This window comes from Mus caroli, chromosome 4 (genome assembly GCF_900094665.2).
Source record: "Mus caroli chromosome 4, CAROLI_EIJ_v1.1, whole genome shotgun sequence".
Taxonomy (NCBI): domain Eukaryota; kingdom Metazoa; phylum Chordata; class Mammalia; order Rodentia; family Muridae; genus Mus; species Mus caroli.
Window position 1 is genome coordinate 128,984,137 of NC_034573.1, and position 17,136 is coordinate 129,001,272.

The window sequence follows — 17,136 nt, forward strand, 5'->3', positions numbered from 1 at the left end:
CGAAAAAAAAAAAAAAAAAAAAAAAAAGGATGTTCTTAAGTACCAAAACATATCTCCAGCCCTGATGGAGCATGGTTTTCAATAATTATTTTTATAAACCATAAAATGCAGAATACAAATATCTTATATCCACAGAACTCTGAGATTTATTTACATTGATGTTTTTGTGCCTTATTTCAACTTACTATTTCTAGGATTTTGTTGGGTTTTTTTTTATTATTATTTTGTTATTTTTAAGACAGAAACTCATGTAGCCTAGGCTAGCCTCACAATATACTTAAGGATGGTGGCTTTGAACTCATCTTCTTGCCTCTGCCTCCTGAGTGCTGGGATTTCCAGCACGCACCACCACACCATTTTTGCCATCCTGGGGGGTTAAACCCAAGACCTCACACACACCAAGTGAGTCCCATCCTAACTGAGCTGCACCCCAAGCCTACTCTTGGTAGATACGCTCTCCTGTCATTACCTCTGCCTCTATTGAGAAACTTTCCAATTTGGAAAATGGGCTGGACAGATGTGCTGTGGGCTAAGTATTATCCCTGCAGATGTTTCCCTCCTGGCTGTCCAGCAAATGTTGTCTTTCTGCACAGCTCCTTCTACACAGCTGGCCTTTGCATACTCTGGATTGGACATGCACAGGAATGTTGCAAGACATAATCATATTCTCACTACCTCTAACACTGCTTTCAAATATTAAAGCTGTACAGGTAACAAGACACCTTTCCAAATAGCGAATCAAGCTCTGATTCACAAACCACCCTGTAAAGTCGTCGTGTGCTTGCTAGTGGCATGACAGTCTCCACCTCTGCCAGAGCCTCCTACAGACAGTGTCTCGGGTACTCTGTTGAGCATCTACTATATCCTGGGGACCATGTGGTGTACAGTCAGATGCTCTTTGCCCAGTTGTCTGACTCGGATGTGGAATTGGGGATAGCTGTGTCCTTAGAGCTATTGGGCAGGGCTGGGAGGCAGGCGGGGACCTTCCCACCTGAGCCCTGGGAACCTGTGGGGAAAGCAGTCCCAGCCATGAGGTAGCAGCTTCAAGCCTTCCTGTTAGAGCTCACACCTCCTTACTTGCCTGGGAAGCCGCGAGTCAGACAAAAGGGACAGAGGAGGGTGATTGGGAACTGCTCCCCTTCCTGGAGAAGAGGAGACCTGGAGGCCATACTGTCCTAGTTAGGGAAAGAGAGAGGGTGAGGAGGATGGGGAGAGGGGAGGAGAAGAGGGGAGGGGGAGAGGGAGAGAGAGAGAGGAAGGGGGAGGGGGAGGGGGAGGGGGAGCGAAAGAGAGGGGAGGGGAGGGGGAGAGGGAGAGGGAGAGGGAGAGGATCCCCAGGTCTGATAAATAAGTAGAGAATCCTTTGCTGGCTAGGCCCAGTTCTCCTGCCTCCAGCTTCCCCTGCCCCTTGACTTAAGAGGAGGCAAAGCCCTGTGAATACTGTAGAGGTCCAGGCCCAGGAGAGGGCTTTCCTCTAGGGCATCTTATAGACGCCAGGCATGATGACATATACCTGTGTGTAGTCCCTGTACTCAGAAGCAGAGGCAGGAGGATTGTGGGTTTTAGGCGGGTCTGAGCTACAGAAGGCCCTGTCTCAATATAACCACTTGCAGGCACATGGTCCAGCCCCCTCCCCCTTCCTCCCTAAGAGTGACGAGAGGGACTCTCCTGGCATGGGGGACTCTCCTGATATGAGAATTTCCATTTCTGTGGCTGAGCCTGATTGGAACCAGAAAGTCCACACACGAGGCTGAGGAGGGACCCAAGGAGCCTGTTGTTGTAAGGCAGGCCACATCAGGATGGGCACCCCACCACTCCATGACCTGCAAGAAGCAAGAAGTGTGGGCCAGGGAGAAGACGTGGAAGCCAACTGTGGAGTTTCTCACTCTCAGCAGCAGTGGGGCCATCATGACAGCAGGGTTGTGTTAGTCAAGCTGGCTGTCCCCCTGGGGAGGTACAAGATGGCTACATCCCCTTGGATGGGGACAATAATGTAGTCACCATTTCTTCACCCATGTGCCAGATCCTGGGGCATAAAAACAAAAGTGCAACTCATGCGGGCAACACGGAGGGTCAGAGGTCGGTAACGCTGTTTCCGGTGTTGTGGGAGAGGGAAACAGAGGGAGCTGGCCTAAGTCCCAAGGCTCCCGGGAGCGGAAACAGACTTGAGATGCTGAAGTCTGTGAACCCCTCACCTAACAGATATAATAACCAGGCCACCAGGTTGTGGAAGCCCCCTTCTCTGACCCCTACTTGGAGCACTGGAGCAAGCCTCCAGAAGACAGGAGAAATCAAAGTTTGGAGAAATGTAATCTTCCGAGACTGTACCCCCTCTGTCAAAGCCAAGTCCCCCACGAAGGGGTGTCACCCCTCCTGGCAGACCCAGACAGCTTCTCGGGCAGGGCTGCCATCTCATTTTCTCCTGCCTGTGCAGCCTCAGTTCAGGCCTGCGCCTGGGGTCACGTGCCTAACTGAGGCCCCAGATCTTTAGGATTTGGAAAAGGTGCCATCTGGCCCTAGGAAACTAGCATAGCGCCAAGTCCCAGGATGGCATGGAGCTGAAAGATCACCTGAGGCCAGCAGTGGGCTGGGAGTAGGGACCAGGAGCACCACATGCCTCGCCTGGGTCTCTGCCAGGACCTTCTCTTTAGCTGTGAGCAAAGACGCTAAAACAGCGCTCAGAGGTGGCTGCCCTGTTTGTCTCTGGCAGGTAGCCCCTGGCCTGCATCTAACTTTCTGCAGCTACAATAATCTATGAGTAAGCTGAGGCCAGCAGGGGAAGGGGGCTGGTCCTCTGTCCCCAAAAGGTGTTGTAACAAAGACAGCGGGGAGCAACCTTTCTCCCCTCTTCTCTGTCCTCATCACCTCTGGCCCTGTCTCCTGTTGGCTTTGTCCTCCATCTGTGCTTCTGGTCTCCACCTTCTTCAGGAAGGCACCAGTCTGCCCCTCTGCTCTATTTCAAAGGCGACTGTCCCTGACTTGCTACGAGACACTTGACTACACATCTCCCTTTGGGCTAACCGCCTCACCCTACCTATGCAGCCTTGGCAAGGACACAGAGGGTGGTCGTGTGGTCATGCCAAGCCCCTGGTGATGCTCAACCAAATCCTGCCCTTAGTTATCTGCTTCTTCCAGGGCCCCAGGAACAAAAAGCCCACTGGGCCATGTCACAGCAGGGCAAGGTCTGTGTACAAGAGGGCAGAGAGATACAAGTCAGGATGCCAAAGGCCATGGAGGCTGCACATGGTCCACCTATCTGGCTGGACTTGCCCTGGGACCCTGCCTGGACCCTAAGCACCACGGGAAGGAGCAGCAGAAACAGGCCCAGCTGGAAGGTACCATTTACTAGGTTGTATCCAGTCAGAGGGACAACCCTGGGCTCCCTGACTATGATGTAGCCAAGAGTACAGTCAGATTGAGGTAGGTAGATGGGAGGTGGCCATACCGTCTTCTGGGGTCTCAGCTATGGGTGCCCTAGAGGCTCCTCGGGCAGCTGTCATACACCTGAGAGGTATGCCCCTGCGCAGCACGAGCCAACTCCAGATCTGTCTGAAGGTCAGGCATGGAGGAGTTCTAGGCAGCCAGGCCCAGAGTTCCAGGCAGCCTCCTAGGCCCAGTCCAGTGGCGGCAGTATCACTGTCCACACCTTATCCTTCCTGGTTTGGCAGCTGAGGTTCCCATCATCCAGGACGATGATCAGCTGGGGAGGAGGGGCTCTCGCTCTGAGGCAGCAGCAGCCTCATGGCTTCTGTACACCAGGAACTGGATGGAGATCTGAGGACAGCGTTAAGGTACTGCAGCCACACTGGGCCAGCCCTGCTCCTGTCGCCTTGCTCTCCCACCGCCGAGTGCCCTCCTTGATGCCCTGACTCTGCCATCAGGGACCCTGGAATAGGACCCTCTTCCTCCCTACGACACCCAGAGGCTGGGCCACGTGGGTCCTCTAGACTTTAAGCCTTTCTCTCTCACCACGTCCCACGGGGACTCACCAAATGTTGACACAAAGACCGTGTTTACTTCTTGCCAAATAACGTCCAGCTGAACCACTTGGCAACACTAACAGGTCACATGGAGAGGGTGTTCAGACACTGATGCCAGCAGGGACAGTGACTGAAACCCTGAGGGTCTGACTAGCAGTTCACCCTTGTCATCAGGGAGGAAACAGAGAAGAGGAGCGAAGCCCACGCAAGCTTGTCTCCACAACTCAGCTCTCGTTCCCACGGTGCACACACTCTTCTGTCCCTCGGGGCCTTTGCACAGGCTGTGCTGGGACTCTGTTCCCTTGTGCCTGAATAACTTCTCCCCCAGCCCCGGTGCGATGACCTGCTGGGGCCTCTGTTTCCCCCAGATCAGGAGAGTCCAGTGGTGATTCACTCCACAGCGCTGGGTGCCACTGAAGTTAGGTAACCACCCCAAAACCTAGTACACGCTCTGTCCTTGCTCACTGATGGGACTGGTCCTGGCTGGGTCCACCCATAATGGATGGACTGATGGACACACAGATGGGTGGATGGGTGGGTGTGGGTGAATAAATGGATGGATAAATGGGAAGCTGAATGGGTAGTCAAGTGAATGGACAGGTGGGTGGGAGGCTGGATGGGCAGATACACTGGAAGATGGGTAGATGGGTGGATGGGTAGGTAGATGGATGGGTAGGTAGATGGATGGATGGATGGGTAGGTAGATGGATGGATGGATGGATGGATGGATGGATGGACAGATGATGGATGGATGGATGATGGACAGACAGGTGGGGAGATGGATGGGGATGGACAGGTAAATGGAGGTAGGATGAAATGTTGGATTATAGATGAAGGATGGGTGGACAAATGGGATGTGTGTATGATTAGGTGAGTGCATAGATGGAGAGGTGACTAAGTGGGTGACAGATGGGTGGATGAGGTTGGATGGGTAAATGAAGGGTGGTTACCGGCTGGATTGTAGATGGAAGGACACATGGACGAATAGGTGAATGTGCTAATGGACAGGTGGATGAGTATGTAGACAGAGGGGTGGGCTAGCAGGGATGTGCACACTGAAGCAAAGGCCGCCTTGCCCACACAACGGTGCCAACATCACACACTTTGAAGGATACAATGGTGTCGAGCAGCAGCACCCCCAGGCTGCCCACGAGCCAGGGCAGGTGGTGCAGCAGGTAGCTGCCCTCACTCTGGCCCACCTCGGGGTTCTTGAGCAGCACGCTGAGCCCGTACAGCGTGTTCCCCAGCATCACCAGTGCGAACAGCGAGTAGGAGATGCCTTGGGTTGACTGCCGTATGAACTGTGGGGGAGGGGCTGAGTGAGAGACCCCAAAAAGGGCTCTTGTCTACAACCCCAGCACGTACTTGGGGGGCTGAGGCAGGAGGATCATAAGTCCAAGGCGAAGCCTAATCTATGCAGCCACAGTCCCTGTGTGTGTCCTCTATGACACATATTCCTAGCTGGTTTTTCATTGTGTGCCCCATACCCACTATGGGCTTGGCACTCAAAACTCCCTGTCCATGGTCAGTTCCAAATCCCAGCTCCAAGCACTCCCCCCAGGATCATGGGTAGCCCTGGCTGTGGCCCCCACGGACTCCTGCCGGGCAAGCCTCCAGTAGGGGTCCTCATCACTTCCTGTCCACTCTGGTTTCTCAGCTTAGCAGCTCCTGCGCACCTGACCTCCAGCACTGCTGGGACACAGTCTCATGCATGTCCCCACGAAAGGTGTCAAGGAGCCAATTTCCCAGAGGCGGAAAGAGGCACAGCTAGCTGGGTGACTTTACCCATGTCATCTGCTGCTGTGGTCTAGATCATCCGAACAAAACTCCTGACCCATCCCACTGCTTAACCTGGCGGCCCTCCTCCATGTGACCCCACCCCTCCTGAAAGCTCACATTGGTGCGAATCTGAGGCAGCCTGGAGAGCAGGTACAGCAAACTGGAGGCGGAGCCGATGACAAAGCCGATGACCTCCTTCTTCGTGAAGGGCTGGGAAGGTGGAAGGGGACACTCAATATCTGGTGGGAGTTTTAGAGGGGTGGTCGCCCCACAACGTAACATCTATGTGATCATGCAGGGGAAGGTGAGGTGCCCCCCCCCCCATGCCACCACCGCAGACCCATCATCTCCTTCCTACCTTATTGCCTGGCTCCACAGACAGGAGTGTCCGCCCCCGGAAGCCTTCCCTGGGGACAGCCACAGGATCAGTGCCGCTCAACAGTGGTGTGATACACACCGTCCCCAAGATGAACAAGAGCACAGAATTGATAGGGGCAGACACTGGATTGAGGCAGGAGAGAAGCCAAGATTAGGTATCTGGGTGTACAGCAGACAGCTTGGAATGGGAGTCCCCAGCCTTGCTTCTCAGTAGCTGTGTGACCTTGGACAAGTGACCTAGTCTCTCTGAGCTCGTCCTTCATCTGTAGAATGGGCATACAACAGTACCCTTCCCCTAGGGATGCAAAGGAAAGACAGTCAGGGCAGGGGGGTCGGCACTCAGCCGGGGAGTCTGCTCTGTGACGCACCCTCACTTCTGGCTCTGAACCAGAGACTCTGAACAGAATCTCCTCCCTGTGGTTTGATGTATACACGTCTCCATCTCAGCCTGCTTCACCTCAAGTCCCAGGCTTCCCAAGGGCAGCTGAGCCCGACCCAGCGTGACCCCCGGACTCACACGGAGAAGGTCGCTTCTTGAACTTATAATGGAAGTACAGCGTCAGCATCATCAGGTCGGCCAGGACATAATACACAGCCGTGTATGTCTGAGAGAGAAGCAGACCCAGGCACTGGCTGCAGTCCCAGGCCATCACGTGACCGCCCCAGCACCCCTCCACTGCACCCCAAGTGGTGACCAGCTCTGGTCTCTCCAACTGAACGGAAGGTTTCCTGTTCCTACCTGCGTAAACAGGGAGTCAGGTGGACAAAGGGTCCATCAAGAATGGACCCAGGTCCAGCCTGGACAGTCAACACAGCATCCGTGGCTAGAGCCACTGAGACGGAGTAGCCACGGCCTTCCTGACTGACCCCAGTTCTGCTGGCCCCAGAATAATGTCTGTGCTCCCCAAGGAAAACCCTACTTGCTACTTTGAGGGCCCTAAACTCAGAAAAAGTATCTGGGCCCACAACCCCTCAGAACCACAGACCCTTGGGGTGTGATATGCTTACATGGAAATTAGAAATCTGAGACTCGGACAGATGCCTTGACCCACCGTCTTACACACAGGATGGTAGGTTATGGGGTGTGGGCTGACATATTTGAAGCCCCAGACTCCTCCCACAGCTACCCCTATCTGTCCTTTAAGCTGCCCTACTGTGCCTGGGCCCCACACACCTGCAGGGGTAGCTGGTCTGCCAGAAAGGAGCCAATGAGGTTGCAGGAATCTCCACCGATCCAGCCCAGCAGGAACCACAGGGATAGGGCCTGGTCCATGTTGCCTGTCTTGCAGGCTTTGATGTACTGGCTGTGGAAGAGGAGGGGACGCAAGCTCAGAGGCGATGGCCTAAGGCGGCCAACAGGACTTGTTAAGAGGATGACTGGAGCAGCGGTGGGCAGGAGAGCCCAGGTGTTCAACCACAGGATGGAGCCCAGAATCTCACAGGCAGGACTAACCTCGGACGGTTTCTGATCTGTGAAGGAATTCTACTGGACCCCTACTAGCCCAGGGGCACAGCAGCCAAGTCTCTTTCCAGACAGATCCTCTGCCTTAGATTCTCCCCACTGCCCCCTGGGGTCTCCCAGAAGGGACAGAGGGTGTGTATAGGTTCCTGAAGCATAGGCCTTGGCTTCTTTTTAAAAATCTGGCTGGGTAGGAGCTCAAAGCAGGGGCGGTGGCAGCTGAGGTGGGTCTGAGGACCGGCCAGGACCTGTTTTCAGGAGTCACTGATAGTAAGACATAGAGAGCCTGGTCACTCTCGGGACACAGCGGAGAAGGGTGGCTAGATGCCTGTACTTCTGTTTCCCAGGCTTTCAGTCCCCAGACTGTTCCCCTGAGGCCCTCCATGCTGAGGCCTGGTTGTATGAAGCCAAATGTAAAGAAAGCCGCTGCCACTGCTGCTTGTAAGAGCCTGGGGTCTCAGGCAATGACTCCTTAAGTCCCAACACAAGGAAGGTCAAATCTTTTAGGCCACTGCACACTGGAGACAGATGACCGTGTTGCTGTCACTGCTCAGAGTCACCCTGGTCAGAGGTTTGTGACAAGGCCTCAGACTCCAGTCTTGCTTCCCCCGGGGCCTAGGTTGGAACCCAGAGCTTCCCATGCGCTAGGTCAGAGTTCTACCACATCCCCAGCTCCTCGACTTTTTAAAGCAGTAATTTATTATCGGGGTCACGCATGGGGCACCGCACACGTGCAGCAATCAGAGGACAACTTGGTGGAGTCAGTCCTTTGCCACCTCCTGTATGTGTTTTCCAGAACCCACCTTAGAATGTCAGGCTTGGGTGGCAAGTGCCAACTAAGCCTGGCCTCAGCTTTTTATTCTAACCATCTGTATACATTCAAATAAACAGATGCTAAAAATAAAAATTCAGAAAAGGTTGAGAAGTAGCACAGCTGACAGAGGGCCTGCCTAGCACACATGAAGCCTAGAGGGTTCAATACCTGGCATTGCCTAAACCAGGCATTGCACACACATACATACATGCATAGACATAAACACACAGCATTCATATATATAAAGAGATCTGCTCCCCTCCTCTCACCTCCACAGGCACCTTGCACATATGATGCACAGACATGTATGCGGGCTAAACACGCACACATAGAAAACAATATGCAGTGGCACACACCTTTAATCCCAGCACTCAGGAGGCAGAGGCAGGTGGATTTCTGAGTTTGAGGCCAGCCTGGTCTACAGAGTGAGTTCCAGGACAGCCAGGGCTACACAGAGAAACCCTGTCTCGAAAAACAAAAACAAAAGAAGAACGAAAAAAAAAAAAATGAAATCAGGGCTGGAGAGATGGTTCAGCAGTTAAATGCACTGACTCCTCTTCCAGAGTTCAAATCCCAGCAACCACATGGTGACCCATAACCACCCATAATGAGGTCAGATGCCCTCCTCCGGTGTGTCTGATGACAGCTACAGTGTAGTTACATATAATAAATAAATAAATCTTTAAAAAAAACAAAACAGGAAATCAAAAAAGACAGTGAGGGGATGGTGGCTATATGTGTGGTTCCAGCAACTGGGAGGTAGGGGCCGGAAGGGTCAGGAGGTCTGAATTACAAGGTCTCCTTAGATAGCCCAGGTTGGCCTTGACTCATGATTCTCCTGCCTCAGCCTCCCAGGAGCTGTAAGGAGTGAGGACTGAGGTAGGGAGGAAGTTGGTTTACAAGAACCACAGAACTCACATGCAGGTCGAGAGCAACCTCTACCTTCTACCTTGGTTGACAGCTGCATGTGCCAGGTCCACACTGGGATTACAGACATACATTACTGTATCCATCTTAATATGGGTCCGGAGGATTAAACTAAGACCCACACACATGGGTAGCAAGCACTTTACACTGAGTGTTCTCCCCCAGCGAACAAGCAAACTTTTTTTTAAGATTTATTTTTAGTTTATATGTGTTTCGCCTGCTTGTATATATGTGCACTGCGTGTGTGACTGGTGCAGAGGCCAGAAGAGAGAGACTGGTGTCAGATCTCCTGAAACTGGAGTTCCAGGCAGTAACTATGTGGGTGCTGGCAACCAATCCTAGGTCCTCTGCTAAGCAGGAAATTTCCCCGGCCAGAGAACAATTTTTGTAGTTGCTGTTAAGATTTTCAGTTTTGGGGGCTGGCGAGATGGCTCAGCGGGTAAGAGCACTGACTGCTCTTCCAAAGGTCCTGAGTTCAAATCCCAGCAACCACATGGTGGCTCACAACCATCTGTAATGAGATCTGACGTCCTCTTCTGGAATGTCTGAAGACAGCTACAGTGTACTTACATATGATAAATAAATAAATCTTTAAAAAAAAAAAAGAATGTTTTAAAAAAAAAAAAAAGATTTTCAGTTTTGGAGACAGGGTTTGTTTGTGTAGCCCTGACTGTCTTAGAACTTGATTTATAGAGCAGGCTGGCCTTGAACTCAGAGATCTACCTGCCTCTGTCTCCCAAATGCTGGGACCAGCATGCCCAGCCCAAGAACAACTTTTAAAAATTAAACACTGACACCAGCCTAAGATGCTTAGGACCCTTGGTGAACTCCTGAGGTTACTTCCGCCCACCTCACCCTCCCACAGTGCCCAGCCAGGCATGACAGTAGCTGTTCCTTCTCTCACACACCTGCAGGTCCTGGCCAGCTTTCTGCCTGCAGCCCTTCGTGCCTCTGCTGAGCCACTAGGTGCTCTCTCTCTCACGCTTCACAGAAGCAGACACTAGCACCAGGCCAGCTTTCCAGCTTGTACACATACTACATAAATGACATCTGAGACCCAGAGCAAGCAAGGCCATAGCCAGGAGGTGGCAGAACTGAGTGTGGACACTCTGGACCCTGCAGCCACCAATGCCATCTTCACCACCAGCCTGCCTTTCTTTACTTTAAGGACACAGCCGTAACCGACATTCCCAGCCCGCCCATGCTCCACACCCATCTCTTGCCAGCTGAGCACATGACCTAACCTGCATCTCGTCTGTGAGACAGGGAAAGGTTTGCTGCCTATTTCACTCGGCTGTTATAAGGACTAAACGAGGTTAAATGCCGCAGCATTTACACGCAGTGCTCAATATATGATAGAAAAGGTCACACCACATCATTCAGGATGAGGTCTGGCCTGCGTTAGACTCCAGGCAGCCTCCCTCCCTCCTTCACAGCAAGCTGGGCATCAATGAATATGATCAGACAGGGAATATATCTGGCCTGGGATCTAGACAGGCCAATGGCCGGCCAGCCAAACCCTAGACTATCCAAACCCAGTGCAGGACATGAAGGACCACCAACCCCCGAAGCCACGCCCCTTCCCCGTTCCACTCTTCACCCCACTCCAACCACACAGCCACATACTCACGGGAAGGTAGACGCAGCGAAACAGAGAATGGAGACCAAGCCCAGGCCCACGCTGGCCTCATCCCAGCCATCCTGGGCACATTCACCAAACACATCCCAGATCCACTGGACAGAGCCATTGGGACAGGTGGAAAAGTTGCTGGCGCCCAGTGTCCTCCAGACCATGGCTGCAGAGGGAGGGTCCCAGCAGGAAAGAAGGTACAGGTGTATGAACACGGCCAAGGGGTCAAGAGGCTGGCAAAGGTTTGTCCTACACAAAGGGAAAAAGAGCTCTTCAGCCTTGGGAGGTCTAGCCCCATTCACAGTCCTGTGACCAGCAGTTACTGGTCCTGTCCTCTGCACAGTGGGGATAATGAATGAGAGGCCCTACTTCATATAGCTACTGTGCCAGTTAAATGAGTTCATATGTGGAGTGGGTGAGCCTATACGCCAACAGCATCTTTTGATGCAACTTGTAAACATTTAGGTATATTTGGTTGGTTTTCTTTTGGGGTGGGGGTGGGAGGTCAGATCTAGATCTCTTTGTGTGCTGCACAGGAGGTCAACAACTGTCCTGTATCCCTGGCTTTTAAACTTTTTTTTTGTTTTGTTTTGTTTTTTTGAGACAGGGTTTCTCTGTGTAGCCCTGGCTGTCTTGGAACTCACTCTGTAGACCAGGCTGGCCTCGAACTCAGAAATCCACCTGCCTCTGCCTCCCAAGCGCTGAGATTAAAGGCATGCACCACCATGCCCGGCGCTTTTAAACTTTTTATCTCAAGACACAATCTCACAAATTGTCCAAGCTGGCCTTTAAACCTTCGAGTCTCATGTGTCAGACATCTGAGTGCTGGGATTGCAGGTCTGCACCATCGGGCCTGGCTGTCACTCCTTTTCATGACTCTACTCTGACACAGTCTGAGGCAAGGACTCACTGGAGGGAAGGCTAACACATGCATCTTTCATGTAGGGTAAGAAGGCAGTTCCTAGGCTGGAGAGGTAGCTCAGTGGTTAAGAGCACTGACTGCTCTTCTGGAGGTCCTGAGTTCAAATCCCAGCAACCACATGGTGGCTCACAACCATCTGTAATGAGATCTGATGCCCTCTTCTGGTGTGTCTGAAGATAGCTACAGTGTGCTTATTATATATAATAAATAAATCTTTAAAAATAAACACCCCCCCCAAAAAAAATTAGTTAAAAACAAAAAGGTGAGCCAGGCGTGGTGGCGCATGCCTTTAATCCCAGCACTCGGGAGGCAGAGGCAGGTGGATTTCTGAGTTCGAGGCCAGCCTGGTCTACAGAGTGAGTTCCAGGACAGACAGGGCTACACAGAGAAACCCTGTCTNAAAAAAAAAAAAAAACCAAAAAGGNGGTGGCAGTTCCTAGGGTTGCCCAGTACCTGGATAGGATGCTGGAGCCCATGTTCCTTCCAAAGCTTGGAAGGCATACAGAATACTTACCTACAAGGAAGCCACAGCCCAAGCCAGAGTATGGCTGGTTGAAGGAGCAGGAAGAAAGACGCCCTCTCAGTTCCTTGCCACCTGCACAGAGATTCCTACGTGGTCACTCTGTGTGCGTGACAACCTAGAGAGAGTAGGGAGAGCAAGGCTTAGCTGGAGCCAGCTTCTCCAGACCTGGCCAGTAATCGCACATTGTGTCCTCCACCTGCGTCTCAGACATATTCTGGAGGAACCTGAGACCACAACAGGGAAGTCATTGCCAGGGCCACCCAGTCAGAAAGCAAGAGAGGCAAACCCCATGGGAGAGGCTTCACGGAGGCTGCCATGGCCCAGGCTTCCCCTTTTGTCACTGAGCTAAGAGGGTGTTTCCTCATCCAGACGGACTCACTCCCGTCCATACCTTAGTTCCCACTTACGCCAGGGAGGCCTGGACTCCTCACAGAGCTCTGGCTGGCCCCAGGACTGCTGAGCTTGCAGTGAGCAGGGCAGGGAGAAGAAGCAAGTCAGGAAGCCCAGACTCTCAGCCCTCATGTGACCAGCTCCTTGAGCTGGGGTAAGGGCGCCTCTGCTCACTGCCTGCTCAGCTCATTGTGGCAGCTCTAGGGTGGGACATAGGATAGCTGGACGGTTCTTCCCTGGTCTTAGTGGCTGGTGTGGATGACATCTGCACAGCCACTTTGGGAAGCAATTACCTGGCACCCCAATTCATACAGTCTAGGTAAGATCTGCACCCTAAGAAGTTTGTTTATCAGCCACACACATCCTATTGGCCTCCCAACACCTCCTCCGGTAGATCTGGAGTGGTCCAATTCATCACACATGCATACACTGTCATTCCTCATAACATCTAATACCCAGGCTGGGTAGGGAACACTGTCCCCATTTTACAGGTAGGGTTGAGTGGCTTCGGGCAAGCGAGTCAGCCTGGCTGACCCTGTCTATGAACTGGGGCTAATTAACATCCTTCTGAGCCAAACATAAAGCTATGAGCCTCCCATCTGACCCAGTGAGAGTGATGGCTTAAGCATGAGACCCCAGTACCTTGACCACTGTGGAGCCTCTCCACACCAGGGGAACCAGATGAATGGGGACCCTGGGTTCATGCAGCTCTCCCAGTCTCTGCAAAGACTCCTGATACCAAAGCTTGGGCCTAGGACCTCATAGATGCTAGTTACATGTTCTAATGCTGAGCTGTATCCCCCACTAGCATGAAGGATTCTGACTCTCCTGGTGCATGTCCAGAAAGGCTGGTCAGGGAGACAATCTCCTACAACGCCCATTTCCCCTACAACTCCAAGGAAAGCCAGGCAGGTGCTCCCCACCAAAGCAGATGCAGGTTCCATTTTGATACTGGATCAAGTTCAAAATCACAGAGGCAAGGTCCTAAGGACCCCAAGAATGACCCTCCTAACCTCATCTCCTGGCACAGGTCCTCAGAGTCCCAGGCACCTGCACAGCCTCTCTCTTCCTCTAGGGAATCCTTCTCTATCACAAATGCCTAGTAGAGATACCCTGACCCATTTCTAACTTGCCTTATCCGAGAGGCCTTGCCGCCACCTCCTCCAGTCCCCTGGAACACAATCCTGGAGAAGAGGCAACACTGTCCCTGTTAACCAGTGTTCTTTAAGCAAGTCTCTCTCCCCTCTCCCCTGTCTGTATCCTTCCCAGTCTCATGGGTCTGGATGCACCAGCTGTACAACAAAGGCTCGGAAAATGTAAAGGAGAGGGAGAGGGATGGAAGCATGAAATGAAAAAAAAAAAAAAAAAAAGGAAAGAGGGCTGGTGAGATGGCTCAGTGGGTAAGAGCACCTGACTGCTCTTCCGAAGGTCCGAAGTTCAAATCCCAGCAACCACATGGTGGCTCACAACCATCCGTAATGAGATCTGACTCCCTCTTCTGGAGTGTCTGAAGACAGCTACAGTGTACTTACATATAATAAAAATTAAAAAAATTTAAAAACAGAACAAGGAAAAAAGAGGGGAGGCTGGAGCGGGAAGGGTATGCAAGGAAACTTGTAAGTTGAGCAGGCCCAGGGCTGAGATGTCGCTCTGGGCAAGTGTTGGAGTTTCAGCATTCTGATGTATACAATGAAGGAAATCCTAAAAGGTACTTACTTACCTCCTAAACTGCCTGCAGACTACGATAAAAACCCAGGCCAAACCTCCCTATCCCATGCTAGTCAAGTGCTCTACCGCTGAGCTACATCCCCCACTAGGGGATTGGCTCTCACGGTTCCTGTCCTTAAAGGCTAGCCAGGAGACAGTATCTCCTGCCACACCTAGCTCCTCCCCAACTCCAAGCAAAGCCAGGAAGGTGCTTCCCACCAAAGCCTATCTGGCACAGTCAACAGTAATAGTCTGTTCTTGCTGTAGCCCCCTGGACCACATTGTAGCACGGAGTACACACGAAGTGAACCTGAAACTACACACTTCTTTCTTTCTTTTTTGGGCAGGTGGAAATGGGTGCAGTTTGAGACAGGGTTTCTCTGTGTAGCCCCTGGCTGCCTTGAAATTAGCTCTGTAGACCAGGATGGCCTCGAACTCAGATATCCGCCTGCCTTTACCTCACATTTCTAACCAGCCCTCTGTGGAATCCTGCGGTGAGCTTGGCGAGGAATGGGACATTCTGGGTTCCCTACCTACAGAGCTACGGAGAATGTGTCAGGGGAGCGCAATGGCTCCGAGATCCTACCCATTCCTGGCCTCCAAACCAAGGCTCTAACTCCTTCCGGTGACTCTGCGGGTTCGGAGGGATAATGACAGGGCAGCAGCTGGGGCAAGCGCCGCGAGGCCCCCGCCCAGAGCAGGGAAAACAAGGCCGCCCAGTCCAGAGAAGCAGAGAGGCCGGAAGGCAAGGACCTACAGGTAAGAAGTGGGGCCGTCCTGGATCCCTGGCCAGGTTGGGCAGAGACCCACGATCCCGCTCCCCAGGAGGGGACCAGCGCCGGGGACCGTGCAGAGCTGGAGGAGGGTGTAGAAAAGACTTAGCTGGGCGCGCCTGGAGTCCCGACCCCCCAGCCCGGGACAGCCGCCAGCCCCCTGCATCCTCACCAGTTCAAGATCCACAGCCAGTGTCAGCTTCAGGATCGGAGCCCGCCGGGGTCAGCTGACCTCCGCGACGCCCCGCCCCCCGCCGTGGGGCGGAGTCTGAAGCTTCGAGTGCGCAGGCGCAGTCTCCATGCTGCGTGCAGCGTCCAGAGCAGTGGGCCGCGCAGCTGTTCGATCCGCGCAGCGCTCCGGGACTTCGGTCGCGCGTCCTCTCGCCATGTCCCGGCCTCCGCCACCCCGTGCCGCCTCTGGCGCCCCTCTCCGGCCCGCTACGGTGCTGGGCACCATGGAGATGGGGCGCCGCATGGATGCGAGCGCTAGCGCCGCGACGGTACGCGCCTTCCTGGAGCGCGGCCACAGCGAGCTGGACACGGCCTTCATGTATTGCGACGGCCAGTCCGAGAACATCCTGGGCGGCCTGGGGCTCGGGCTGGGCAGCGGCGACTGCACAGGTAACCGCTGCACCCGGCCTCCCCCGCCCCCCCGCACCGAGTAGGGCTGAGCCGGTGCCCGCCCGCACCCGGCGTGCACCAGCCAGGATCTACATCCAGGAGCTTCGGAAGCTCCGGATCCACAGCTGGGTCTACCCCAAGCTCCCAAGGCAACTGGAGTCCTGAACTAGTGAACTGAACTTTGTCCCGCCTCTCCTTAGAAACTTCTAGTTGCAGCTACCGAGGCGGGTGCGAGGAAGCTTCCTACGCTAATGTTTAGCCTACTCTGGGCCCTTTGCTTCCTACCGCAATCCCTGCCTCCCAGCCAACCGTTGTCCTTAGCCGTCCCGACACGCCCCCATCCCCATCAGGCTTTTTGTTCGTTCCTTCCTCTCTTGCCCTCACTACCACTGTGCTCCAGGAGAACGCTTATCATTCCGGTCTTTTGTCCGGACTAGACTTTGTCCCGTGCAGTTGACTACCTATGGGTCTCAAGGAGACCTGGGGCAACCATGCCTAGGGCCCATCTGGGGGCAGGGGCGGAAAGGTGGCGTCGGGAGAGGGCATTTCGGCCTTTGTGCCCACTCTCTGTGCCAGGTCTTAGAATGGCAAACTCTGTAGCTCTGTAGGCTACCGTGGGAGAAGTGATTTCTCCACGGTAAGGTAAAGGTCCAACGAGGAAGACTGAAGCCGCGATTGCTGAGGAGTACAGGAAAGAGTAGCTTGTGGGGAGAGCAGTAGGCAGAGCCCTTAGAGAACTGGGGATGGGCCCTACAGTGTAAGTAGGGTGCACCGGGGGCTTGCAGCCCTAGCTATTGGAAGATGGAGTTTGAGAGATGCAAAGTTCGTGTGTGAGGCCGGGTGGTCAGTGGCGCGTGTCCCGCGGTGGAAGGGGAGGGGAGCCGCCCTTCATTTGCTTGAAGCTATTGGAGTCTCAGGAGGGTGCCTGATACGTAAAGAGGCCTCACTTTTACCTGTCCTGAGGTTCTTCCTCCCGGTTCCTGGGCAGTGGGCTCCGTAGACTCACATGGGGTAAAGCTCACTTGAGTGAGTGGATCTCTCAAGCCGAATGCTGTAGAGTTCGCCTGGATGACATACATTACTGATAATGAACATTTCGATTTTCTCCCCCTCCCCCACATGCTCCCCCCCCCCCACTTCTTTAGCCCATTTCTGCTTCTTTCTTTGGGTCTGAAGACTCAATGGGCCAAAGTCCTCAGGCAAAAGGTTACAGAAAGAATGCCTGGGGGGGGG

The 17,136-nt window shown here is 53.5% G+C and overlaps 2 protein-coding genes across 3 annotated transcripts in view; one reads left to right on the forward strand and one right to left on the reverse strand.

The window, feature by feature from the left end:
- The window catches only part of Slc66a1 (solute carrier family 66 member 1), a 17,182-nt gene extending 1,583 nt beyond the window's left edge, over positions 1 to 15,599 (reverse strand). Inside the window, exons 1-9 of one of the 2 annotated variants that reach the window (XR_003836443.1) lie at positions 15,455 to 15,599; positions 12,404 to 12,527; positions 10,968 to 11,216; positions 7,312 to 7,441; positions 6,655 to 6,742; positions 6,118 to 6,260; positions 5,877 to 5,969; positions 5,096 to 5,281; positions 3,647 to 3,774 (exon numbers count right to left, since the gene is read on the reverse strand). Coding sequence is in view for 1 of the 2 variants with exons in the window: in XM_021161479.2 (XP_021017138.1) it covers positions 3,697 to 3,774; positions 5,096 to 5,281; positions 5,877 to 5,969; positions 6,118 to 6,260; positions 6,655 to 6,742; positions 7,312 to 7,441; positions 10,968 to 11,131 (882 nt within the window). In the remaining variant the exon portion in view is untranslated. Of the gene's footprint in view, positions 1 to 3,329; positions 3,775 to 5,095; positions 5,282 to 5,876; positions 5,970 to 6,117; positions 6,261 to 6,654; positions 6,743 to 7,311; positions 7,442 to 10,967; positions 11,217 to 12,403; positions 12,528 to 15,454 lie in introns of those variants that run through there. The other variant, XM_021161479.2, reaches the window with a different exon arrangement.
- Positions 15,549 to 17,136, forward strand: part of LOC110293033 (aflatoxin B1 aldehyde reductase member 2) — a 7,669-nt gene continuing 6,081 nt past the window's right edge. Inside the window, exon 1 of the mRNA XM_021160776.2 lies at positions 15,549 to 15,903. Coding sequence (XP_021016435.1) covers positions 15,582 to 15,903 — 322 coding nt within the window. The 5' untranslated portion in view covers positions 15,549 to 15,581. The remainder of the gene's footprint in view (positions 15,904 to 17,136) is intronic.